Source organism: Herpailurus yagouaroundi, unplaced genomic scaffold, assembly GCF_014898765.1.
Source record: "Herpailurus yagouaroundi ecotype Mexico unplaced genomic scaffold, PumYag 141, whole genome shotgun sequence".
Lineage (NCBI taxonomy): Eukaryota > Metazoa > Chordata > Mammalia > Carnivora > Felidae > Herpailurus > Herpailurus yagouaroundi.
In genome coordinates this window covers 43,898,202-43,919,322 of record NW_024412396.1, presented here as the reverse complement: position 1 = coordinate 43,919,322, position 21,121 = coordinate 43,898,202, and the positions used below count along the sequence as shown (strand labels likewise).

At 52.4% G+C, this 21,121-nt stretch overlaps 1 protein-coding gene across 7 annotated transcripts in view; it reads left to right on the top strand.

The window, feature by feature from the left end:
* The window catches only part of ACTN1 (actinin alpha 1), a 95,402-nt gene that overhangs the window by 34,128 nt on the left and 40,153 nt on the right, over nucleotides 1-21,121 (top strand). For 4 of the 7 annotated variants that reach the window (XM_040477508.1, XM_040477509.1, XM_040477507.1 and 1 more), the window contains exons 2-3: nucleotides 16,388-16,502; nucleotides 20,877-20,996. In XM_040477508.1, coding sequence (XP_040333442.1) covers nucleotides 16,388-16,502; nucleotides 20,877-20,996 — 235 coding nt within the window. Of the gene's footprint in view, nucleotides 1-8,549; nucleotides 8,784-16,387; nucleotides 16,503-20,876; nucleotides 20,997-21,121 lie in introns of those variants that run through there. The other 3 variants (XM_040477505.1, XM_040477506.1, XM_040477504.1) reach the window with 2 other exon arrangements.

Sequence of the window (21,121 nt, the reverse complement as noted above, 5' to 3'; positions counted from 1 at the left end):
ACGAGCTGGGGAGGGGCAGAGAAAGAGGGAGTTAGAATCTGAAGCAGGTTCCAGGCTCTGAGCTGTCAGCACAGAGCCCGACCCGGGGCTTGAACTTGTGAACTGTGAGATCATGACCTGAGCCAAAGTCAGATGCTTAACCAACTGAGCCACCCAGGCGCCCCCATTGATACGACTTTTTGATTAACATTTGGCATCCCCGGCAGACTAAAGGCTCCTTGAATTAGGAGCTCATCGTGTGACCCCCATGTGAATCTGGCTCCCGGCTCACAGGCCGGGGGATCCTGGAGCCTGCGCGAGTCAGGAGCACCCACAGTGGACCGCTGTAGGGGAGGCTGCTGACATCAGGCCAGTCCAAGCCCCAACAAGCCAGTTGCCCACACTCTGGCATACACACCCCCGCCTTGGCTGTCCTTTTAATTATATTCCTGGTCTCTCTCAATGGGCTTTGTGTTCAGAAAGCCAAAAGAGACAGGAGTTCAAACCTCTTTCCACCTCCCTAAAACTGAGACTTAGAAGAAAAACTTGCCCAGCCCATTCTGCATCCCTTGGGAGCCACCAGGTCCAGGACCTTCTCTCGTGGCTGGATGAGCACTGGGGGTGGGGGTGGGGTGGGGGTGGGTGGGGGGGTGATTCTTAGCCTGGTGTCCTGGGCTGCCCTTTAGCTACCTCCCTGATCCAGGCCCAGGGACTGCCTGAGGACAGCCGCACAGGTCCCCGCGTGGCTCTGAGCAGACCCGGGACTGGTGCAGGATGGTGGGCAAAGCTGGGTGGTGGGGGCAGGTGGTGCTGTCAGATCCCTCATTACTTGCCACTCTGAAGGCAGAAGGCTTGCCTGGAAGCCTCAGCACCAGCATAGTGGACAGGGCTCAGGCTTGGGTGTCCTATAGACCCCGGTTCAAATGTCAGTTCTGCCTCTGCCTAGCTGTGTGACAGGGAACGTTGTGTAACCCCTCTGACCGTCAGTCTCCTCCTCTAGCATAGGATTGTTGAGCAGATTTGCTGAGGTGGTAAATGCCTCTCTGAGTGATAATAATAGCCAACATCTTTGATCTCCTTCCCTCTCTCCTCCCCTCTGGACCAGAGGTCCACTTCGCCTCAGTGCCCCCAACGTGAGGGCTGGACACTGTGTTTTTCTCTGGACCAAGGTTTGGGGGCGGCTGTGGTGCCCACTGGCTGTCCCTGCTCCCTGCAGCTTTTTTCTCCCGCTGCACAGTTTCTGAGGGTAAGTCCTGTGCTGGGGGATAGAGGGGTGTGGATCTCACAGCTTCAGGGAAGGCTCTGAATACATTCACTCAGAAGCCCCCCGTGTCCTGCCCTGTCCCAGCAGAGTTGGAGGGTCCTGGTCAGATCTACCTGCAGCGGCCCTTTCTCACCCTTCTGGAAATGTGGACTTCTCTGCAGACACATTCCTGTTCCCCAGCCTGCTGCTTCCTGCTTCCTGCTGCTGAACCCCTGGCTGCCCTGTCCCTCGAGCCGGGCTGGCCACGCTGACTTGTTGGCTGGCTACCTGGCCAACAGGCCTGCTGTGCTGGCTGCCGGTTCCCACACTTCTGACGGGTCTAGTGGACAGGCTGCGGGGACAGTGACGGCAGTAGGCCACATCGGTCTGGGCCTGGGTGGGGTTTTCCTTGGCTCACATGTTGTCTTTGGCCCCTTAATAAAGGGGTTTTGGGACTTCTGTGTTGCTTTATGATGTGCTGATCTGTGTTTGGGTTTGGGGAGAAGAAACTATTTTCTTGGACTTCAAGTAAAGAGAACGGACTTAATTAGGCCCTCGGCTCGTGGCCCACTGTCATTGCAGGTCTGTGCAAGGTCACAGGAGTCACATTTTTACCCCACGGTCTTCCTACAATGAACACGGAAATCGTCCCCGACCCCTCCCCTGCCAGCACAGCTAATGGAATGATGAACATTCTCCTACATACCCAGCGTTCCCCACGGGAGGATTTCTTGGAGGGGGACGGATTTCCTGGCAGGAATTGTGGGTAGTGGGGTAGGTGCACATCCTATTTCACAATATAGTGCTGGACTGAGCTCTAGAATGGCTGCAGTGTGCCCTCCAGCAGGGCGTGAGGGCTCCTGGGTCCCTCCACCCCAGTGACATCCTAACTGATTACTAGTCTGTTCAGTGTAGAGAGATAAATTATTGTTTTATATGCAACTCAGGAGGAACTCAAAGTGCCACGCCTCTTGTTCCCTTCCTCCATTCAGTGCTTCAGGAACCAGAAACTTCCTCTTAGGCAGAGGGTAATTGCTGTCATGGATGAGAATTATGGAGGTCTTCTGTCACAGGGAGTGGCAGGGTATAGACACGGTCTGTTGATGCCTCTTAGGAAGTCTGTGCTCCACCCCGCCTGCCAGGCCACCAGTCACTGGGGTGATTCCTTGTGGCCTGTCACACTTCCATACTTGTGGGGCTCTGAGCTTGTGCCCCCAACCCTGCTTCTCGGGGTGTCTCTGCCTTCCTGAGGGCTCTGGATTCCCCCGGAGCTTTGAGCTTTCCCTTGGGAGGCCATGTTTCTACCTGTGTTTGGTGTGAGGTCCTGTGGCTGCTGGGTGGCAGGTCCTGAGGAGGGAGGTGGGTAACACTGTGGCATTGGCTTAAGTCTGGGGTCCTATTGGTCATGTGCCCTTGACTGGGTCAAGGAGTCTGGGGCCGGGAGGAGCTGGGGCACAGTGCCTGCTAGATCCTGCTGGCCCAGACTCAGGAACAGTCCAGGCACCGAGGTGACCTTTTGGCCAGCTGACCATTTCGAAGACAGTTTGCTTCCTTCCTCTTGCAGGACCATTTCTGCTGAGCGTGCTTTCACAGATCGAGGCTCTGAGATATGAAGTCAAGGGGTCACCCCTCAGCTACGCAGAGGAGTCCAGTTAGGGTCTACTCAGTCAGACCACAGATCCCCATATTTTCTGAATGCCAGGCTGGGCCAAATCCTTTGTCATCCGGGAAGTTTTCTGTGGAACCGAGTGGCCCATAGCTGTCAACATCTGAGCGAGAAAAACCAAATGACCTCACTTTTGGGTGGCTTTTCCTTCTTTGGGAAAGGAATGCGTGGGCTACTTCTGTGAGCTATGGCCTGCCGAGGCCTGTGCGTTATCAGACCTGCAAGGGCTCCAGACGTTGGACTCCAGACATGGGGGAGGTGTTACAGGCGGGACCAAGCCCAGGGGCAGCGGTGGGGGCAGGTTAGGTTGTTCTCACGGTGGCCTCCAGAGCACGGTGTCGCCCTGCTGTGGACTGGTGTGAAGTGTGGCCCGAAGGAGGAGATGCCCCGGGCTGTGACCTGCCCTTCAGAGTAGTTCCTCCTTGGGGAGGCTTGGTCAAGGCCAGTGGTACCTCAGGCTCACAGTTCAGGCCTGGCTCAAGTGCTCCATGTGGCCAAAGATGAGAGCAGCCCCTCTCACCTTGGAATCTTCATCCTCGCTTGCTTTTGGGCCACTGTCAGTAGCTGGGTAGTCCCATCAGTGACCTCAGTGCCTGGAGAGGGGGATGGTCCAGGGCCTGCCTTTTTGGCTGGTTTCTTGCCAGTGGGACTAATGGGTAAAGAACAACAACAACATCTTGGTAAAAGGCTTAGTGGGGTCTGGATATTTTATTTTATTTTATTTTTTATTTTTTTATTTTTTTATTTTTTTAATTTTTTTTTATTTATAATAACTTTTTTGAGATATAATTTACATACGGTTCACCCATTTGGAGGGTATGGTTGAATGGTTGTTAGCATATTCATAGCTGTGCAACCAGGACCACTGTTCGTTTGAGAACATTTTCATCACCTCAAAAAGAGACCCCGTGCCCCTTAGCTGCACCCCCTTTCTCCCCTGCTTCCAGCCCTAAGCAACCAGTACTCTGCTTTCTGTGGATTTCAACATTTAGTGAGCACTTCATCTGTGTCCAGCACTGGGCTAAGACCATTGCAGTAGCTCAGACAACACTCCCTCACAACAACCAAGTAGAAGAGACACTCAGATGTGTCTTTGTCTTACTGATGTGGAAACTGAGACTCCGTGAATCCGGCTTACAAAGGCCGTAGTTGACAGAGCCTGCTGATGGCTAGATGGTCGTCGTTTGGTTTCTGGAAGAAGCCAGGCCAGGCTGTGGAGGTGGTAGATTGGCGGGGGCAGCCGACTCTTACTGGCTATGAGCTAAGAGGACGGTCCTTGCTGCTTCACTGAGATCATGTGCCACCTGACTTTTTTTTTTTTTTTGAAATGTTTATTCATTTTTGAGAGAGAGACAGAACACAAGTGGGGGAGGGGCAGAGAGAGACGGAGACACAGAATTTGAAGCAGGCTTCAGGCTCTGGGCTGTCAGCACAGAGCCCAATGCGGGGCTCAAACCCACGAACCGCAAGATCATGACCTGAGCCGAAGTCGGACACTTAACCTACCGAGCCACCCAGGTGCCCCACCACCTGACTTTTAAAACGGCTCCAGATTATCTCAGGAGCCTGCAGGTTCCATCCACACTGGGGGAAAGGTGCTGAGCTATCCAGGCCACGATCTACTTTCTGGGGTCCTTGTTAGGAAGGGGGTGCCTGGGCTCTCTAACCGGGGCGTGTTCGTTAGGCCAAACCACTTTGCAGGATGAGCCATGTGGCCCCCTTACTCCGTGGTGACCCTTTTGTCTCCGGACATGGGCTGCAGGTGGACATAAACCAGGAAACAGACAGGTTCCTGCTCCCCTCTCTAGTCTCCCCACTCCGGCTGGGAGGCTGGTCTCGAGGTTTCCCCATCAGTGGTGAAATAAATAACAGGACCTCTTTCCTTCGGCCTGTGGAGCTCCGTGAATGATTAACCTTGATTAAACAGGAAGTGAGAGCCGTGTGACCGCGGACATTTCTGGGCTCTGGCTCTGTTCTGTTTTGCTTCCATTGCCCTCATTTTGACAACAATCTGCAAAGTAGGGATATTATGTGTCCCCATTTGTCAGGTGAAGCGACTGAGGCCTCGACAGGTTAATTAAAGTCACGTTGCCAGCGAGTGACAGAGGCCAGCTGGATGAAGATTTTTTTTTAATTGTATTTAAATCCAAGTTAGTTAACATATAGGGTAATAATGGTTTCAGGAGTAGAATTTAGTGATTCATCACTTGCATTTAACACCCAGTGCCCTAATCCTAACAAGTGCCCTCGTTAATGCCCATCCCCCATCTAGCCCATTCCCCACCCCCTACACCCCAGCAACCCTCAGTTTGTTCTCTGTATTTAAGAGTTTCTTATGGTTTGCCTCTAGATTAAAATTTTTTTTAAGTGCCTGCTGTGAACACAGCACGAGGATGTCTTTAATTAAGCATGTGAGATATAATTTGGTCCTTTCTGATGCTGGGCTGTGTAGGTCTTGTTATTCCCATTTTACAGGTGGGCATCCTGAGGCTGAGACTGAGAATCCTGTCCAAAGAAAGCTAGTGAGAGGTGAACCAGCTCCGCCCAGTTCCAAAGTCTAGCTAGCTCCCTTGGATGTCCCCGCCGCTCTGAGTTTCCAGGACCCCAGCACTTACATGACCTGGGGCGGGGGGTAGGGGGGCCAAGCTGTTAGAGGTACCCTTTCCAAACAGAGGAAACTGCCTGGTGGTTCTCAACTTCGTCAGCAACCACTCCCAGGTGGGGAGAAAGTAAATAGATCTGGGTGGAGATGTTCTTGAAGACTCTGCTTTTCATCTTTGAGCGAGCCAGCTGACAGCTTGCTTTGAAAGGCTGGCAGCATGCCCTTGATCAGTTAACCAGATACTCCTGTTTATGTTACCAGAACAGCGGGCATCTGAGATCACTTCCGGGCAGCTCTTCACCTAGAAACACCAACCAGTGCCCACGCCCTGGTGGCACTGGCAGCGTGTGGGGACCAGAGGGTCTCCAGGGTGGCCCGAGGGAGAGAAGGTACCCTGGCTGTGCCGGCAGCTGCTGCAGAAAACTGAGCCCTGTGCACACATGCTGGCCTGGCACTTTCAGGGGGGCCCTGGCCTGACGCTCTCCCACTGCGGCCAGTGGCGGCAGAGGAGGAGTGGACCCTGGCTGGCATCTGGGCACCTGCGGGGCAGGGGGGTGGGGGTCTCGGGGTTGAAGACCTGACGTTTTACTTAGAGCCTAGATCAGGTTCCTGGTCGTTCTACTGCAGGGAGGGGGATGGAGAAGGAGAAGCCATGTTCCGTTTTAAGACGCTTAGATCCTAGATGCGGGGTTTTCTGGGACCACTTGGCCAGGGGCGTTTTGCCCTTCATCTTCCTCCGCAGTTAACGGGTACTGACTATCGGGGTGGATGGTTTATCCTCATCTTCGCCCCTGACGATGACTTTCTTGGTAATAGTGGACCCTGATGAAGCACTTGAAAGTTTTTCACATCCCTTTCTCTATGTAATATTTGATTGTCTTGCTCATTCTTTTTTTTTTTTTTAATTTTTTTTTCAACGTTTATTTATTTTTGGGACAGAGAGAGACAGAGCATGAACGGGGGAGGGGCAGAGAGAGAGGGAGACACAGAATGGGAAACAGGCTCCAGGCTCTGAGCCATCAGCCCAGAGCCTGACGCAGGGCTCGAACTCACGGACCGCGAGATCGTGACCTGGCTGAAGTCGGACGCTTAACTGACTGTGCCACCCAGGCGCCCCATCTTGCTCATTCTTTTAAGTAGATGGGATACTTTTTTCCTTTTTTTAATCTTTTTTATTATTCTTTTTTATTTTGGAAATTTCTGTGTTTCCCTCCCCCCCGACCCCCCTGATAATACATGAGCACTGATCCCTCTCCCCGACAAAAAAAAAAAAAATTCCCAGAGAAATGGGAAGTTCCCTATATCCTACCCCAGAGGTCTGACTTAGATAAATGTACATGTTTTCAGGCAGACTTTTTTTTTTTAATTTTTTTTTTTAACGTTCATTTATTTTTGAGACAGAGAGAGACACAGAGCATGAACGGGGGAGGGTCAGAGAGAGGGAGACACAGAATCCGAAACAGGCTCCAGGCTCCGAGCTGTCAGCCCAGAGCCCGACGCGGGGCTCGAACTCACGGACCGCGAGATCATGACCTGAGCTGAAGTCGGCCGCTTAACTGACTGAGCCACCCAGGCGCCCCGCAGGCAGACTTTAAAAAAATTTTTTTTTTTTTTTTTTTTTAGCATTTATTTATTTTTGAGAGACAGAGATAGAGCATGAGCAGGGGAGGGGCAGAGAGAGAGGGAGACACAGAATCCGAAGCAGGCTCCAGGCCCTGAGCTGTCAGCACGGAGCCTGGAACTCACGAACTGTTAAGATCATGACCTGAATTGAAGTCGGATGCTCAACCGGCTGAGCCACCCAGGCGCCACCTCCCCTAGGCACACTTTTCTAATATTTGCAGAGCTCTTTTTTTTTTTTTTTTAATAGGTAATGACTGTGTATGGTATAAAATTCAAAAGAAACAAAAGGGTATTCTGTGAAAACCAAATGTCCTTCCCTCCTCAGCCAGGAGGCCCCAGATCCCTTCCCTAGAGGGAGCCACTGTTGCAGGTCCTTGTGTGTCCTTCCAGGGATACTCTGGCATAAAGCCTTTGTGGATGATCCTGTAAACTACTGACAGTGTCTGCTTGTGAGGGTAGGAGCTCGCGGTCTTGAGACGGAAACACTGATCATACTTTGAGTCCTTTGAGATGAGACTATCCCTATGGAATTTATTGGCCTCTTTTGATAAGCAGTGGAGCCCGCCCATCAGAATCAGCCCTACACAGGAACAAAAGATTGTCCCTGGTGCTCTATTTGGCTGTGCTGTCTTTTATTGTTTAATTGAAGTCTAGTTGACACACAGCATTCCATTAGTTTCAGGTGCACAATAGCGATTCTTGATAATTCTATACATTATGCTGTCTATACATCACGGTGTAGCTCCCATTTGTGCTGCTTTTATTTTTTTATTTTTATTTTTAAATTAAAAAAAATTTTTTTAACGTTTATTTATTTTTGAGACAGAGACAGAGCATGAACGGGGGAGGGTCAGAGAGAGAGGGAGACACAGAATCTGAAACAAGCTCCAGGCTCTGAGCTGTCAGCACAGAGCCCGACGTGGGGCTCGAACTCACAGACCGCGAGATCATGACCTGATCCGAAGTCGGACGCTTAACCAACTGAGCCACCCAGCCGCCCCTATTTTTATTTTTAATTTTTAAAAATGTTTATATATATATATATAGAGAGAGAGAGAGAGAAAAGAGACAGAACACAAGCTGGGGAAGGACAGAGAGAGAGAGAGAGACAGAGACAGAATCCAAAACAGGCTCCAGGCTCTTAGCTGTCAGCACAGAGCCCGACGCAGGGCTCGAACTCACAAGCCGTGAGATCATGACCCGAGCTGAAGTCGGACGCTTAACTGACCGAGCCACCCAGGTGCCCCTGTGCTTCTGTCTTTTAATTAGGCATGTTATGCTGGGGAAAGTTGCTGGATTCCAGCCTGCAAGGTGTGAGGGACTTATTTGGGGTCACGTAAAGGGGTGGAGGTGACTTATCCGGGATGGCACGCACACCTGGCTGACCAGGTTTCCTGACCCCTGTCCTCTGAACAATAGCTCCCCCAGAATGATCCCAGGAGAGCAGGAGGATGTGCCTGGGAGAGGCGTGGTCAGCACGTGAGCCTGGGCCCTGGTGGCTCAGTGAGGCGGCGCTGCCCTCCCCCCACCGCCGCCACGCCAGCCTTATTTGGCTGCAGGTGGGTTATCTTGTTTACTCTGTTGCGCCACCAGTAGAAAAGGCACCTTTGTCAACGGAGGCTTCTCTGGTGAGGTCAGCCAAGAGTGGACGGCCTGGATTGTGCACAGAGGTGAGTAAACATCAGAAAGGAAAGTGCTAGCAGGGGGAAGCAGATCGTTAACAACCAGCGACGTTTGCGGACGCCTGGACAAGGGAAGCAGACAAAGTCACGGACATTAGTTACTTGAGTGCCAGCACTGTGCACGTTCGGATGTGTTTTGTTTCAGGTGCTTTTCCTGCTTGTGTGATCCCTCACGTAGTTTCAAACCCGCAGCACACACAGTTCTGTATCCCGCTTTTTGTTAATTATATCTAAGGTTTTTTTTTTTTTTTCCCATAATAGTCTATGATTTCAGAACCCCTCATTTTGGCTGTATAGTGTTCCACTGAGTGGATGAATCATAATGTACTTTACCGATACTTTATTAATATAATTTGGGGCCATTTCTGATCTCTTCCTCTCCAGTAATGCTGGCAAAAACATTTTCACACGCGTGGTCTTTTCTGTCTTCAGCGTCATTTGCCCAGAATAGTGCCTCCGCCCTGGGCATGAGCCCATTGTAGTTCTTTCCCCGGGGGTTGTACCCAGTCGGCCCACTGTGACGTGTTGAGGCCTCGTCACTGTACCCGCCCTGCGGTGGGAATTAGCAGAGACTGATTTTTGCAAATGTAGTAAATGAACATTGGTTCCTTTGTTTCAGTTCACAAAGTGTGGCGGTGTGCGTGGCACATCTAATTGTCATCCCTAGTGACAGGGATCAGTCCTTGATCAGGCCCAAATGAGGGGAACCCCTGCTACCTCTGACAGGAAGTCCCGTCAGCCTCTACTGCCAGATCCCTAGATGGCTGGTGTCAGCTGTGGTGTGAGAAGGGGACTGTGCTAATAAGCACTGCTGTGTTCTTATGGTCAACACACTGGATGTTCCTGCGTGTGCTGCTTCTTTTGTTAGGAGACTTACAGAGATTTCATGTTTTCCCACTGTGGAGCCAGAGTCCCTGAGTCTTTTCTTTTTCTTTTTTTTTTTATCAAAAAAAATTTTTTTAATGTTTATTTTTGAGAAAGAGAGACAGAGCACCAGCAGGGGAGGAGCAGAGAGAGAGGGAGACACAGAATCCGAAGCAGACTCAAGGCTCTGAGCTGTCAGTACAGAGCCCGATGCGGGGCTCAAACCCACGGACCGCAAGATCATGACCTGAGCTGACGTCGGACGTTTCACTGACTGAGCCACCCAGGTGCCCCCCCCTGCCTTTTAAAAAAACATTTTATTTTTAAGTAATCTCTACATCCAACATGGGTCTTGAACTCACAACCCCAAGGTCAAGAGTCGCATGCTCTATCGACTAAGCCAGCCAGATGCCGTGGGACCCTATGAGTCTGAATTCAGGCTTATCCTGGTGACAGCTTTTTGGGGGCTTGTGGGATGTCTTATTTTTAAACGGTATGAGCATTTAAGAACTAGGGGATGCATATAAAAGGGCCGGATTTCTAGCTCCCCTTCATTGGAGAGCTGGCAACCGAGGCCCATGTTCCCATGTGAAATGGGGCAGAGGCTGCTCCTGTCCCCTCGTCACCCCCACTCTCATACTGAAGCTGGGTTCCAGCTGTCACCTGCCGTCTTGTACCCTGGCAACCTCTTCTCTGTGCCCATGTTGCTGTCCCCAAGAGGGCCAGTGTTGTAAGAAAGATGCGTGAGCATACGTGGCGGTGAGGACTAGCCAGTCCTACTTTTCTTACATTTGCCCCTTTTGCTCATGCATTCAACCTCCTTGAGCCTTAGTTTCCTCATCTGTAAAATGGCAAAGAATAATAGCACGTGCTTCGCAGTGTTGCCGTGAAGATACAGGATTTAAAGGGGGTACAATACCCAGAAGTAAGTGCTTAGGCGACGTTAGCTGCTAATCTTATTATTTAGGGCGCATGTTTGTCTCCTGTAGGTTCTCAGCTAGGGGTGAGTTTTGGTTGTCACAACTTGACATGGGGAGCTGTTGCTGGAGTCTCACAGGAGGGGCTAGGGATGTTGCTGAACATCCTGTGATGCATAGAACAGGTCCCCCACCCCTAACAAAGAAGTCACCAGCCCCAAATGTCAATAGTACGGAGGCTGAGAAGCCCTGTTTAGACATTTAAGTGTGACTCTTGGTAACTGAGCTCCTTAAACATATCTCTAAGGGAACAAGGACTGCCTTGGTCTCTCAAAGAATCAGAATTATAAGGGACCTTACTTAGTACGACCCCCAGGGGTACTTGGATCCTTTCCTAGCACCCTCACCAAGCACATGCCTTTGGCAGATAGCACACTGTACATCCAACATTAGGTCTGTTTATTACATTGAACTCCAGCCTTCCCGGAAGCTTCCTGTCCTCCACCTAGTAACGGTGGCCACCATTCATTGAACCTGATGTGTGCGTGGTTGTACTTAGCAGTTGCCATGTGTTGCTGTATTGATCCTTACTATCCTTCAAGGTGGGTTCTCTTCTTATACCCATTTTACAGATGTGGAGATTGAGGGTGGGAGAAGTGACGTCCCTTGTTCAGGATCACTCAGGGGCAGAGCTGGGACTAGATGCAGGTCAGGCTTGCTCTTTGCTTCTGCCTTGTCCCGCCTGGGGCTGCACCCAGCAAGCTGATTTGCTCATCCACAGGAAGATCTTTCAGCTATTTGGGGTGGCCTCTGAGCCCTCTCTTCTGTCCTCCTGGTCAAAGAGCCCCAGTTCCCAGAGTTCCCTGCAAAGACGTGTTTCTGATCCGCTCACCATCCAGAACGCTCTCCCATGTCTTGGTGGTCACCTGCCTGTGTTGTGGCTCTGCTCCCCTCACCTCTCTCCACCACGCTGCCCCCGGCCCCCGGAGAGGCTGCCCACCCCACGGCAGCTCTGTTGACATTTCATCAGCTCAGACTCTGTGCCAGTGCTGACCGGAGTCATCCAGATCCTGTCTAGTTGGTATTTTCACTTCATAGTGACCCATTTTCAATGATACTCCACAAGATTCAGCCCACCTGTACCTGAATCTGAAATCTACGATGTCCTGGTGGAACAGAAAGTGTGTGGGGTGGGGAGTCAGGAGGCTGGCTGGTTTGTGAACACACCCAACTTTGTGGCCTGGGAAAAGCCACTCGCCTTCTCTGGTCGTGTGTCCTCCATTGTGAAGTGAGGCTTTGACTTGGGTGATGTTAGCGTCTTTCCCAGCTCTAACATTCTTTGGTGAAATATTTTGGGCAGCAGGAGCTTGCAATAACTCTAATTAGTGTGGTAGCAGTAATGATAGGTAATTATTAAGCAGTCACTCTCTTCCAGGCTCTTTTCAATGTTTTGAACAGATCGTCTTACTGGCCCCTCCAACCCCATGCTCTTATTACCCCCATCATATTACCCCCCATTCTACAGATGAGTGCCTTGAGGCAGAGCCCTGTTGTGTCACTGGCCCAAGGTGCCCACCTGACCAGAAGTGGTTGCATTGTCTTCTTTAGAATGAACCCTTCCAGGCTCTTAGATGCTCACTCTGTAGAGTGACCTTCCTGTGCTTCAGCATCTCGTGTTTTGCACTCCCTTCTTCCACCAAGATCAAGGCTATGAACGCCGCTGGACTTTAAAGGTTCAGCCTCTGAGTCATGCCTATGGGGTAATCCAGATGGGATACGGGTAGATAATTCAAGGTCAATGAGAGGTTGAACAGGGTCCAGGTTCTCCGCTAGCCCCCCTCTCTCTGTCCAGCACCCTCAGAACTTGCCGCAGGGCTGGAGGAGGGTGAAATGGGAAAGGGAACCTGCGAGCACTTCCAGCATGGCGCCCCAAGCATGTTTCCTGAGCCCATTTCTGCAACTGCGTGCATCCACAGAAAGCCCACTGGTTGCCTCTATCTCTTTAGGCTGTTAGCCAAAGATGGACCCAGTGATGATGCAGTTGGAGCAAGGGGAAGGTCCAATGGGGCCTGGCCTGGCGGGGACTAAGGCAATAAAATGGCCCTCTGCCCTTCGTTTGAATGAGACTGGACCATAGCCCTGCTGGGATAGCACTGCTCCCCGCACTGGGGGTCAAGGGGCCCTGGGTCTCTAGCCATGGATGTCCATTGTGGCTGCTGGTTTTTCCTCCTTGCTGGACCCCTGGGACACTGCTAAGGGGCAGGTGTCCTCCTCGGTCATAATGTTGGAGCTTGAGCATCAAGACCAAGGTCTGTTCGTGCGTCTTCACCAGCTATTGAGACCCCTCCACCCTTCGTGTTTCTTGTGGAAATTACTTGAGCTCTGGGCTTTGAAACCACAGTTTAATAAATCCTTTACTAAGGAGCTCCTGAAGCGCTGCCCTGGCCAGGGAAGCGTGAATCTTCAGTGTCTCAGACACAACAGGTGGGGCCATATGCTGGAGGAAAGAATATCACTGCGTGGTGTGCCTGGATGCCCACGTTACTGGTGCTGTACTTCCCCCCCCCCCCCCCGCGCTCCCCCCCACACACTCTTTACCCTATTAGTCTCTCCTCTGTTGAGGAGTCACAAGGCCACTGTCAAAGTCACATGCTTTCTGCACCCCACACAATGGTAGTCCTTTCCCGTAACACATCCGCGTTCTCAGACACACTAAGTGTCTTCTTGGGAACCCAGGGCCGCACTTTTGGGGTGGGCCTCAGGCAGAGTTTGGTGGGAAGGCTGCAGGCTGGGGACACAGAGTGGTGGGTCCACCGGGAGGTTCAGGGGAGCTGCCCTTTCTCCTCCTTTACCATGGATTGTGCACTTTTCTAAGTGACAGGCACTTTCTAAGTGTTTTCTAGTGAATCCTCCTGACTTAAAGCATGCCGTCACTGTCTCTCTTTTACTGTTCAGGAAACTAAAGTTTAGGGAGGGTAGTCTGAAGGTCACGCAGCTTGAAGAGAGTAGATCTAAGCACTGAATCCAGATCTGGTATATCTCGAAGGCACATTCTCGGTCACCAAGTTACCTCCGCCATTTCCTATGTAAGCCTGAGTTGCGTGATGGGTGCTGCTTGTTGGTGGAACTGTCTTATTTGGGAGGTGCTCAGACGCCCCTTCAAGGCATCATCAGTGGGGCCCGGGATGCAAGACTGAGGGTTTTAGCGAAGCGCAGTCCCAGAGGCCTCAGAAGCAGGGTTTTGTGTGGGAGACGTGAGCAAACACAGGTGCATTTCTGTCTCCCAGGGCTCTGAGCCTGGCTTCCCCAGGAAATGGGGCTGGCTGCTTTCAACAGCATTTTCCTCTTGCAAAAGCAGTGTCTTTTTTCAAAACCAGCCTCTTCCTCTCATCCCCAAACCCTCTCCACAACTGGGTGATAAACAGTGAGATTTCACAGGCCCCAGCTGTGCTGGTGATTCCCGCCAGGACTCTGGCCGCATTAGGACTGAAACTGTCCCCTGCTTGGGGGGTTGGGAGGGGTGTGGATCCACTTACCCTCCGGTCTATAGAAAACTCCAGGCAGTGGCAGAGTGTGGGCCTGGAAGGGAGATGAGAACAAGGCGCTGTGGAAATCCAAGATGGTGGTAAATGAAGAAAGGCTGCCGCCCCCCCCCCCCCCCGCTAACTACACAGTGTGGTGACATCCAGGCAGTAGTATATGGACAGGTGCAGCTGGGGGAGAATATGGAACCACAAAATAAATTATCTTCAAGATAAAAAATTTCTCTAACACTAATATTTTTTACAACAACCAAAATAGTCTTAACAAAATGAAGATAAAGGCTAAGTGCCCTCTCATTTCCTGCCAGGTTGTAGCACCAACACAAAGGAAGGGCACCCAGTAAATATTCCTTCTTGCCCTTTCCTCTGAGCTGTCGTCTCACACTTCCGGAGGGTCCCTGAGGGCACTGTGTGGCCCCCTGCTCTGATACCATCCGGCATCACCCACAGGCGCAGCGGGATCATCCAGGCCCCCTCACTGCACATCAGCTTCTCACTGGCTCCTTCCCCAGTTGCCCAATTTTCCACTAGAATGTCCGCTGCACGGGGCAGGGGTTTTGCTCTTTTGGTCACTGCTGTGTCCCTGACTCTGTGCCTGGGACTCTGGGGAGAGCATCGAGTCCACACCTTCAGGAGCTCTCATTCTAGCAGGTGGCCAGGCAAGGAACGTGCAGTGGGATATGGCAATGATGGAGTGGGTGTAGGGTGCTTTCGGCTCTGTGCCCCAACCCAGATGTGGCAGTTGGCTGTCAGGGAGGCTTCCCGGAGGAGGTGATATCTTAGCCTGATCTTGGGAGATGAGCATGAGCTAGCCAAGCCACTATCCTAGAGGATATTCCAGGCTGAGGATTCGTCTACGCCCCCTGCCCACCCTTAGCCTATGTGCCAACCTTCGCAAAGCTTTTGGAGAGCACATACGCGCCTCTTCTCTCTCACGGGAGCAGACCGGCCTACAGAGTGGAGGTGTGTTTGCAGGGACAGAGAAGTAGCCCATGTTGGTAAATTCCTAGTGAGGCATTGTTTCAAGGTAAGGGCAGAACTGGGGGTGTCATAATACTGCCTCTTCTCCCCACCTACGGGAACGGTTATCCCTTCTTCCTGCTCACAGGCTCTGTAATTCTTCCTTATAAACCTAAGCAACCATTTCTTTTCCCCTGATGGTCACCGGTGTGGCGATCTTCCCTTCTGCCAGTTCATTGCCACTTAACTGTTCCTCCGGGGCAAGAGGAAGTGTTGCGGTGGGGGGGTCATGAGTCTGGTGACCTTGCTGAGGAGGAGGGTAGTTCTGGGGCGGCTGCTGCTGCTGAGTAACACACTGCTCACTGTCGCAACTTCGCAGGGCAGGTGGGAAGAATGCTGACTGGCCCTGCTGTGGGGGGCTGGACGTTGGCTCTTGAGCCCCCATGTAGTTGAGTGCCGTTTGGTTGATGCATAGAAGTGTGGAGTTGCCAAAAGTGGATTGGATCTGAAGCAAGAGAGTTCCTCTCTCTGTTTCCCGTGGAATGTGGCAGCTGGGGAGAGACCCCTGCCCAGATTTTAGGCGGGCGTGGGAAATTGAAGCACACGCTTTTTTTTTTTTTTTTCTCTGCTTGTTGAGTCACCCTGTTCCTTGTTTGAGCCACAAGGTGGTGCTGTTGGCACAGGACTGCTTGGTTGCTACAGAAGAGGCTTCAGTGTTGCTGCTCTGTCCCCACCGGCTAGAAAATTACAATATAGACGGTCTTTCATTTTCTCTCCTTAGATTCCCTTCCTGGAATTCTTCCTCACGCTCTTGCAGCTTGAGGTGGCTCCACATCCCTACCCCAGACATACACAACACGCGGGCATCGGGATGCTCACCGTTTTCTCCTTTATCCTGATCCCGGGCCTCTGAACTCTGATCCCGACAAGACTTACTAAGTCTTTCCCTTGTCCCTGCCAAGTGGACAAGGATTTAACGAACTGTTTTGCCCTAATTAATTAGTGAGGCTTAATGTGTTACCTCTGGGGTAATCTGCCTTGTAACTGTGAAGACCGAAACTAAGCCTTATACCCCAAGAGGTAAGTTGCTGGCCCTTCTGCTGTGGACGGGGTGGTGTTTTTGGAAGAAGGTTGGTTGGGGAGGCGTTAAAGGACGTGTTGCTTTGTCCATCCCACTGGTGCCAACACAGCAGCTGGAAAGGGCATGAGGCAGGTGGGTCCTGGGGATCCCCGGAGGCCCCTGTGAGGGCTTCAGAGACCATGGGGCCTGTGGGGAGCCTGACCGCCTGCTCGTCTTTCCTTTGCCCAGACGTTCACGGCATGGTGCAACTCCCACCTTCGCAAGGCGGGGACGCAGATCGAGAACATCGAGGAGGACTTCCGGGACGGACTAAAGCTCATGCTGCTGCTGGAGGTCATCTCAGGTGAGGTGGGCCGCCCTGGCCGAGACGGGGTGCTGCCTGCTGGGCTCGGCCACTTTGGGAGCATTGTCTGCCACCTGCTTCTGCTCTGCCATTGGTCGTGGTGAGCTGTGGGTCTCTTGCAAGAAGTCAGGGGCGACCTGTGTGAATTAAGACGAGGAGACCGGGTTTGCTTCCGGCTCTGCTGTGGCCGGCCGTCCATGAGTCCTTGGACATGTCACTGCCTTTCTGCCTTAGCACCCTCATTTGCAAAACGAGGGAGTATGGAGGGTGGTCTCGGAGGTCTCTTCCCCCTCCAGAGTGCTTGGACTTTGGGGTCATTATGTAACCATCTCCAAACCTCAGCTCCACTAGAACCCATCTGCCTATATCCAGATGATCCCACTCACTTATCTGGCCCCCCGTGTAGAATTTGGATGTCCAGAAATCTGGAGGGGCAGCTCCCTTTCAATGCACATTTCCACTTTCTTATGAATACCTTTCCTCCACCATGCCTTAGCGGTCGGTGGTTCCAACATTCTCACCTTGGTTCATACACTGGGTAATCATAGCTACTCTCTTCACTTTACCTTCTACCTTGACCCTAGTGAGTCCCAGACCTGGTCTCAGTCCAGCCTTTTCTCTCAAACCCCATCTCCACCCACATGCCCCCCAGGGTCCCCTCAGCGTGTCCCAAACTGCGCTGACCAGCCCTGGCCCCGGCAGACCTCTTTCCTCTCATCATCTCCATCTTGTCCTTTTGAGCCTAATGTAGGAATCAAAGACCTCTCTTCCTCTGTCTCCAACTGGGCATTCGAGTTCTGTCCATTCTGTTATCCTTTCTTTTTTTCTTTTTTAATGTTTATTTATTTTTGAGAGAGAAAGAGCAGGGCAGGGGCAGAGAGTGAGGAGAACAGAGGATCCAAAGCGGGCTCCGTGCTGACAGGAGCAAGCCCAGTGTGGGGCTCGAACTCACGAATCGTGAGATCATGACCTGAGCTGAAGTCGGACGGTCAGCTGAGCCACCCAGGCGCCCCTTTCTGTTATCCTTTTAACCTCTGCTACCGTGGTATCAATGTGGCCCTGGGTCAGCTCTCACCTAGGTGGTCCACAGAGGCCTGCAACCCCCACTTGGCTCCTTCCCCGCTGCTGCAGTCCATCACCCACAGCGCAGCCAGAGGGACCATCTGACGGCCCAAATATGGTCTCCCTGTTCCCTGCTCAGAGCCCTTCAGTGCCTCCGGGCTCAAAGCCTGCGGCCCCGCATTCCTTAGCATAGCTTGAGGGATCCTTTGTGAGCTGGCACCTGTTTTGTTTTCAACTAACTTCCCAAAAAGGTATCAGACCTCAGACCCTCTGCCACCCCAAGAAACATGCAGTCCTCACCAATGACATGCTTTCTGGAAACCCTCTGGGCTTTTGCATAAGCTCCAACTGACTTTTCCCCCCCCAATACTTCTAAATAACCTCTTGCAGGTGAAATCTGTGCATTGGGGGTGGGGTGGGGAAGTGTGTGTGTGTGGGGGGGGGTAAAATCTGCATAACATAAAATTTAGCATTTTGAACATTTTTAAAGTATTTATTTTGAGAGAGACAGAGACAGCATGAATGGGGGAGGGGTAGAGAGAACGGGAGAGAGAGCGGGGGGAGAGAGAATCCCAAGCAGGCTCTGCACCATCCGCATGGAGCCTGACGCGGGTCTCGAACTCACGAAACTGTGAGATGATGACCTGAGCTGAAAGCTTAACCAGCTGAGCCACCCATGCCCCCAACATTTTGAACATTTTTAATTGTACCCAGAAGTAGTCAGTACGTTCCCAGTGTTGTGCTGCCATCACCACCATCCATCTCTAGACTTTTCCATCATCCCATGCAGACTCCAAGCCCATTAAACACTAACTCCCCCATCCCTTCTCCCTCGAGCCCCTGGAAGCCACCATTCTTTTAGTCTCGGTGTGTTTGCCTGTTCTCAGCACCTCGTAACAGTGGAATCATACAGGACACGTGTCCTTTTGCGGCTGTCTTATTTCATCGTGACGTCTTCTGCGCTCATCCGTGTTGTACCATGTGTCGGAATCTCCTTCCTTTGGCAGGCTAATATCCCACTGTATGTACGTGCCACGTTTTGCTTATCCACTCCTCTGATGGGACATTTGGACGGACGGTTTCCACCCTGTGGCTATCGTGAAAGATGCTGCTGTGAACATGAGTGGATGCTGTCTGTTCGAGTCCCTGCTTTCAGTTCTTTGGGGGTATAAACCTAGAAGTAGAAATGCTGGATCATATGGTAATTCTATGTTTAACTTTTTGTAGGAACTGCCATACTGTTTTCCTTTAACTGCCTTTTAGAGCATCCTTCCCTGCCTCCTCTTCAGCATTTCTTTGTTTAAACAAACCTGGTGTTGTTCTTTTTCATTCTTTAAAACTCAGCTCGGGGTTTCCCTCCAGGAAGGCTTTCACCACGTGAGTGGCCGCCCTCCTTTGGGCTCCTGTCACACCCCATTAATTCCTCTACTGTGTTAGTTTCCCCGTGGCATGATCATTTTTGGCTCACTTGGTTTTTTTCCCCCCTTCTACCCTGAGCTGTTTGGGGACAGGGATGGTCTCATCTTTGTGTCTCAAGTGCTTCAGATTGTACTCGGCATGTAGGTGATGCTTGGCAAATAGTAGGGTGACCGGATGCCCTGAACTGGGCTTTTCTGTGTAGCTGCCAGTGTGTCCCCACTGAACGGGACCGGTGTGTGTCCGTGAAGCGGGCTTGTCTCTTCCCATGGAGTGGGAGAAATGGAGTCACCGAGACGTTGCCTTTTCTTCCTTGAGTGTCTTGAGGTGGATAGAGTGACGGAAGGAAGGGGCTGCTGCCTGCAGAGGTTCTCTGAGAAGCGTCCCTGGACCACCCACACCAGAGTCCACAGGACTGCTTGTCAGCCTGCAGATTCCCGGAACACACCCCAAACTTCCTAAATCAGAAACGTAGGTGGCAGGTGAAGGCTGGGTGTCTGAAGTTCGAGAACTGCTGGCCTGACGGCCTCCGCCGTCCTGTTCCAGCCGGTGTGCACAGCCGTCAGCTGGCTGGGGAGCCCGGGCTTGGTGGGACCTAACGGCTGGGTCTTTAGCAGGAGGGCCTTCGGGGCGGGGGGTGGGATGGGGTGCCGCTTCCATCCATCCTGTGGGAAGATGTGGCGTGTCATCCGCCCGGGAGGACGGCGGGGTACCTTGCTGGAGAGGCTGAGCAGCGGCCGCCAGTGGAAAGTCCTGATTTAATCACAAAAGCCCAGCTGTGCTTCCCTGGGAACTGCCTCATCCCATCTGTAGCAGGAAGTCTGTTCCCTAGAAGCTGGGGGGCTGGGAGGCCCCCTGCAGAAGCGCTGCTCTGACCTTGTGGCCGCCCAGCCCCTTGAGCTCCCTCAGCCAGGCGGCTCACGTGCTTGGTGTGGCACGGAGGGGTGTGCAGCTGGCTGTGCTGGAGACCGTGGCAGGTGCAGGCGTGCTGAGTCTGGGGCTCAGCCCTTTGGTGCCCCTGGCCTCTTAGAGACTTTACTGCTCTGTGCCCTTCCCCCGGTATGGGCGCGCGTGTTAGGCATATGAATTTTTCAAATAGTTTCGAGAAGGCCCCGAGTGCCTCTGTTCTGAGCCGAAAGTGCTCTTAGTGGGCTGTTGGGGGCACCATCCTTTCCCCACAGCTTCTGAGCCTGACACCTGAGTTGGAGGAGGGGGGGGGGGGGGGGGGGGGGGGGTTGACTTGGAGCCAAGCCAACGATGTCCCTGCGGGAGGCAGCGGTTTCAAGTGAGAGAGGGAGGCTGTGGGCAGCTCCATTCAAACGCCAGGAACTTTTCCAGAATATTCGAGAGTGCCGACACACCTTCCCAGGCCGAACGTTCCAGACTAGGAGGGATTGAGGGCCTTTGCATGTGCTGTTCCTTTTCTGCCTTGAGCATCACTCCCTGCTGTCCTGGCCTGGCCGCCCTCCCACTCACAGGCCTTCCCTGACTTCCCTAAGCCCTTTGTCCTCTTCCTGTGCTCCTCTGCATCCTTTTGTTAAGTATTTATCCTTCTTGGTGTTTGCTTATTTGCATATACTTGTGTGTTTCTCTGTTGAAGCTCCTCCTGGTCCGTAAGTGCACAAAGGCAGGAAACGGTTTCATTCACCCCTCTATTCCTAGCCCCCAGCCAAGTCCCTGATTGGGGGGGGGGGGTGCTTACTACAGATCTGCTGGGTGGAGGCAAGCAGTTCAGGTCTGAGAAGTGGCAGAAAAGAGGCAGGGTCGGCTCTCTCTGTTGTTTCCTGCCAGCGTGGCCCTCGCTCGCAGCCAGGCGAGGGGGTCGTGAGAGCAGCAGCCAGGGTCCCGGGAAACAGCATCTCACCCTTCCTGCCCTCCCTCTCGGTCTGTATTCAGGGGAGCGCTTGGCCAAGCCGGAGAGAGGCAAAATGAGAGTGCACAAGATCTCCAACGTCAACAAGGCCCTGGATTTCATCGCCAGCAAGGGAGTCAAGCTCGTGTCCATTGGAGCCGAAGGTGAGTGAGGCCTGCTGGTGGGCTGGCTCCTCTGAGGAGCCTGAGTTTCTGCTCTCCGCTCTCCTGGCCTTTTCTGCCCTGACTCCCGGAGTCCCGCATCGCTGGGGGCATTTGGAAGTGAGGCC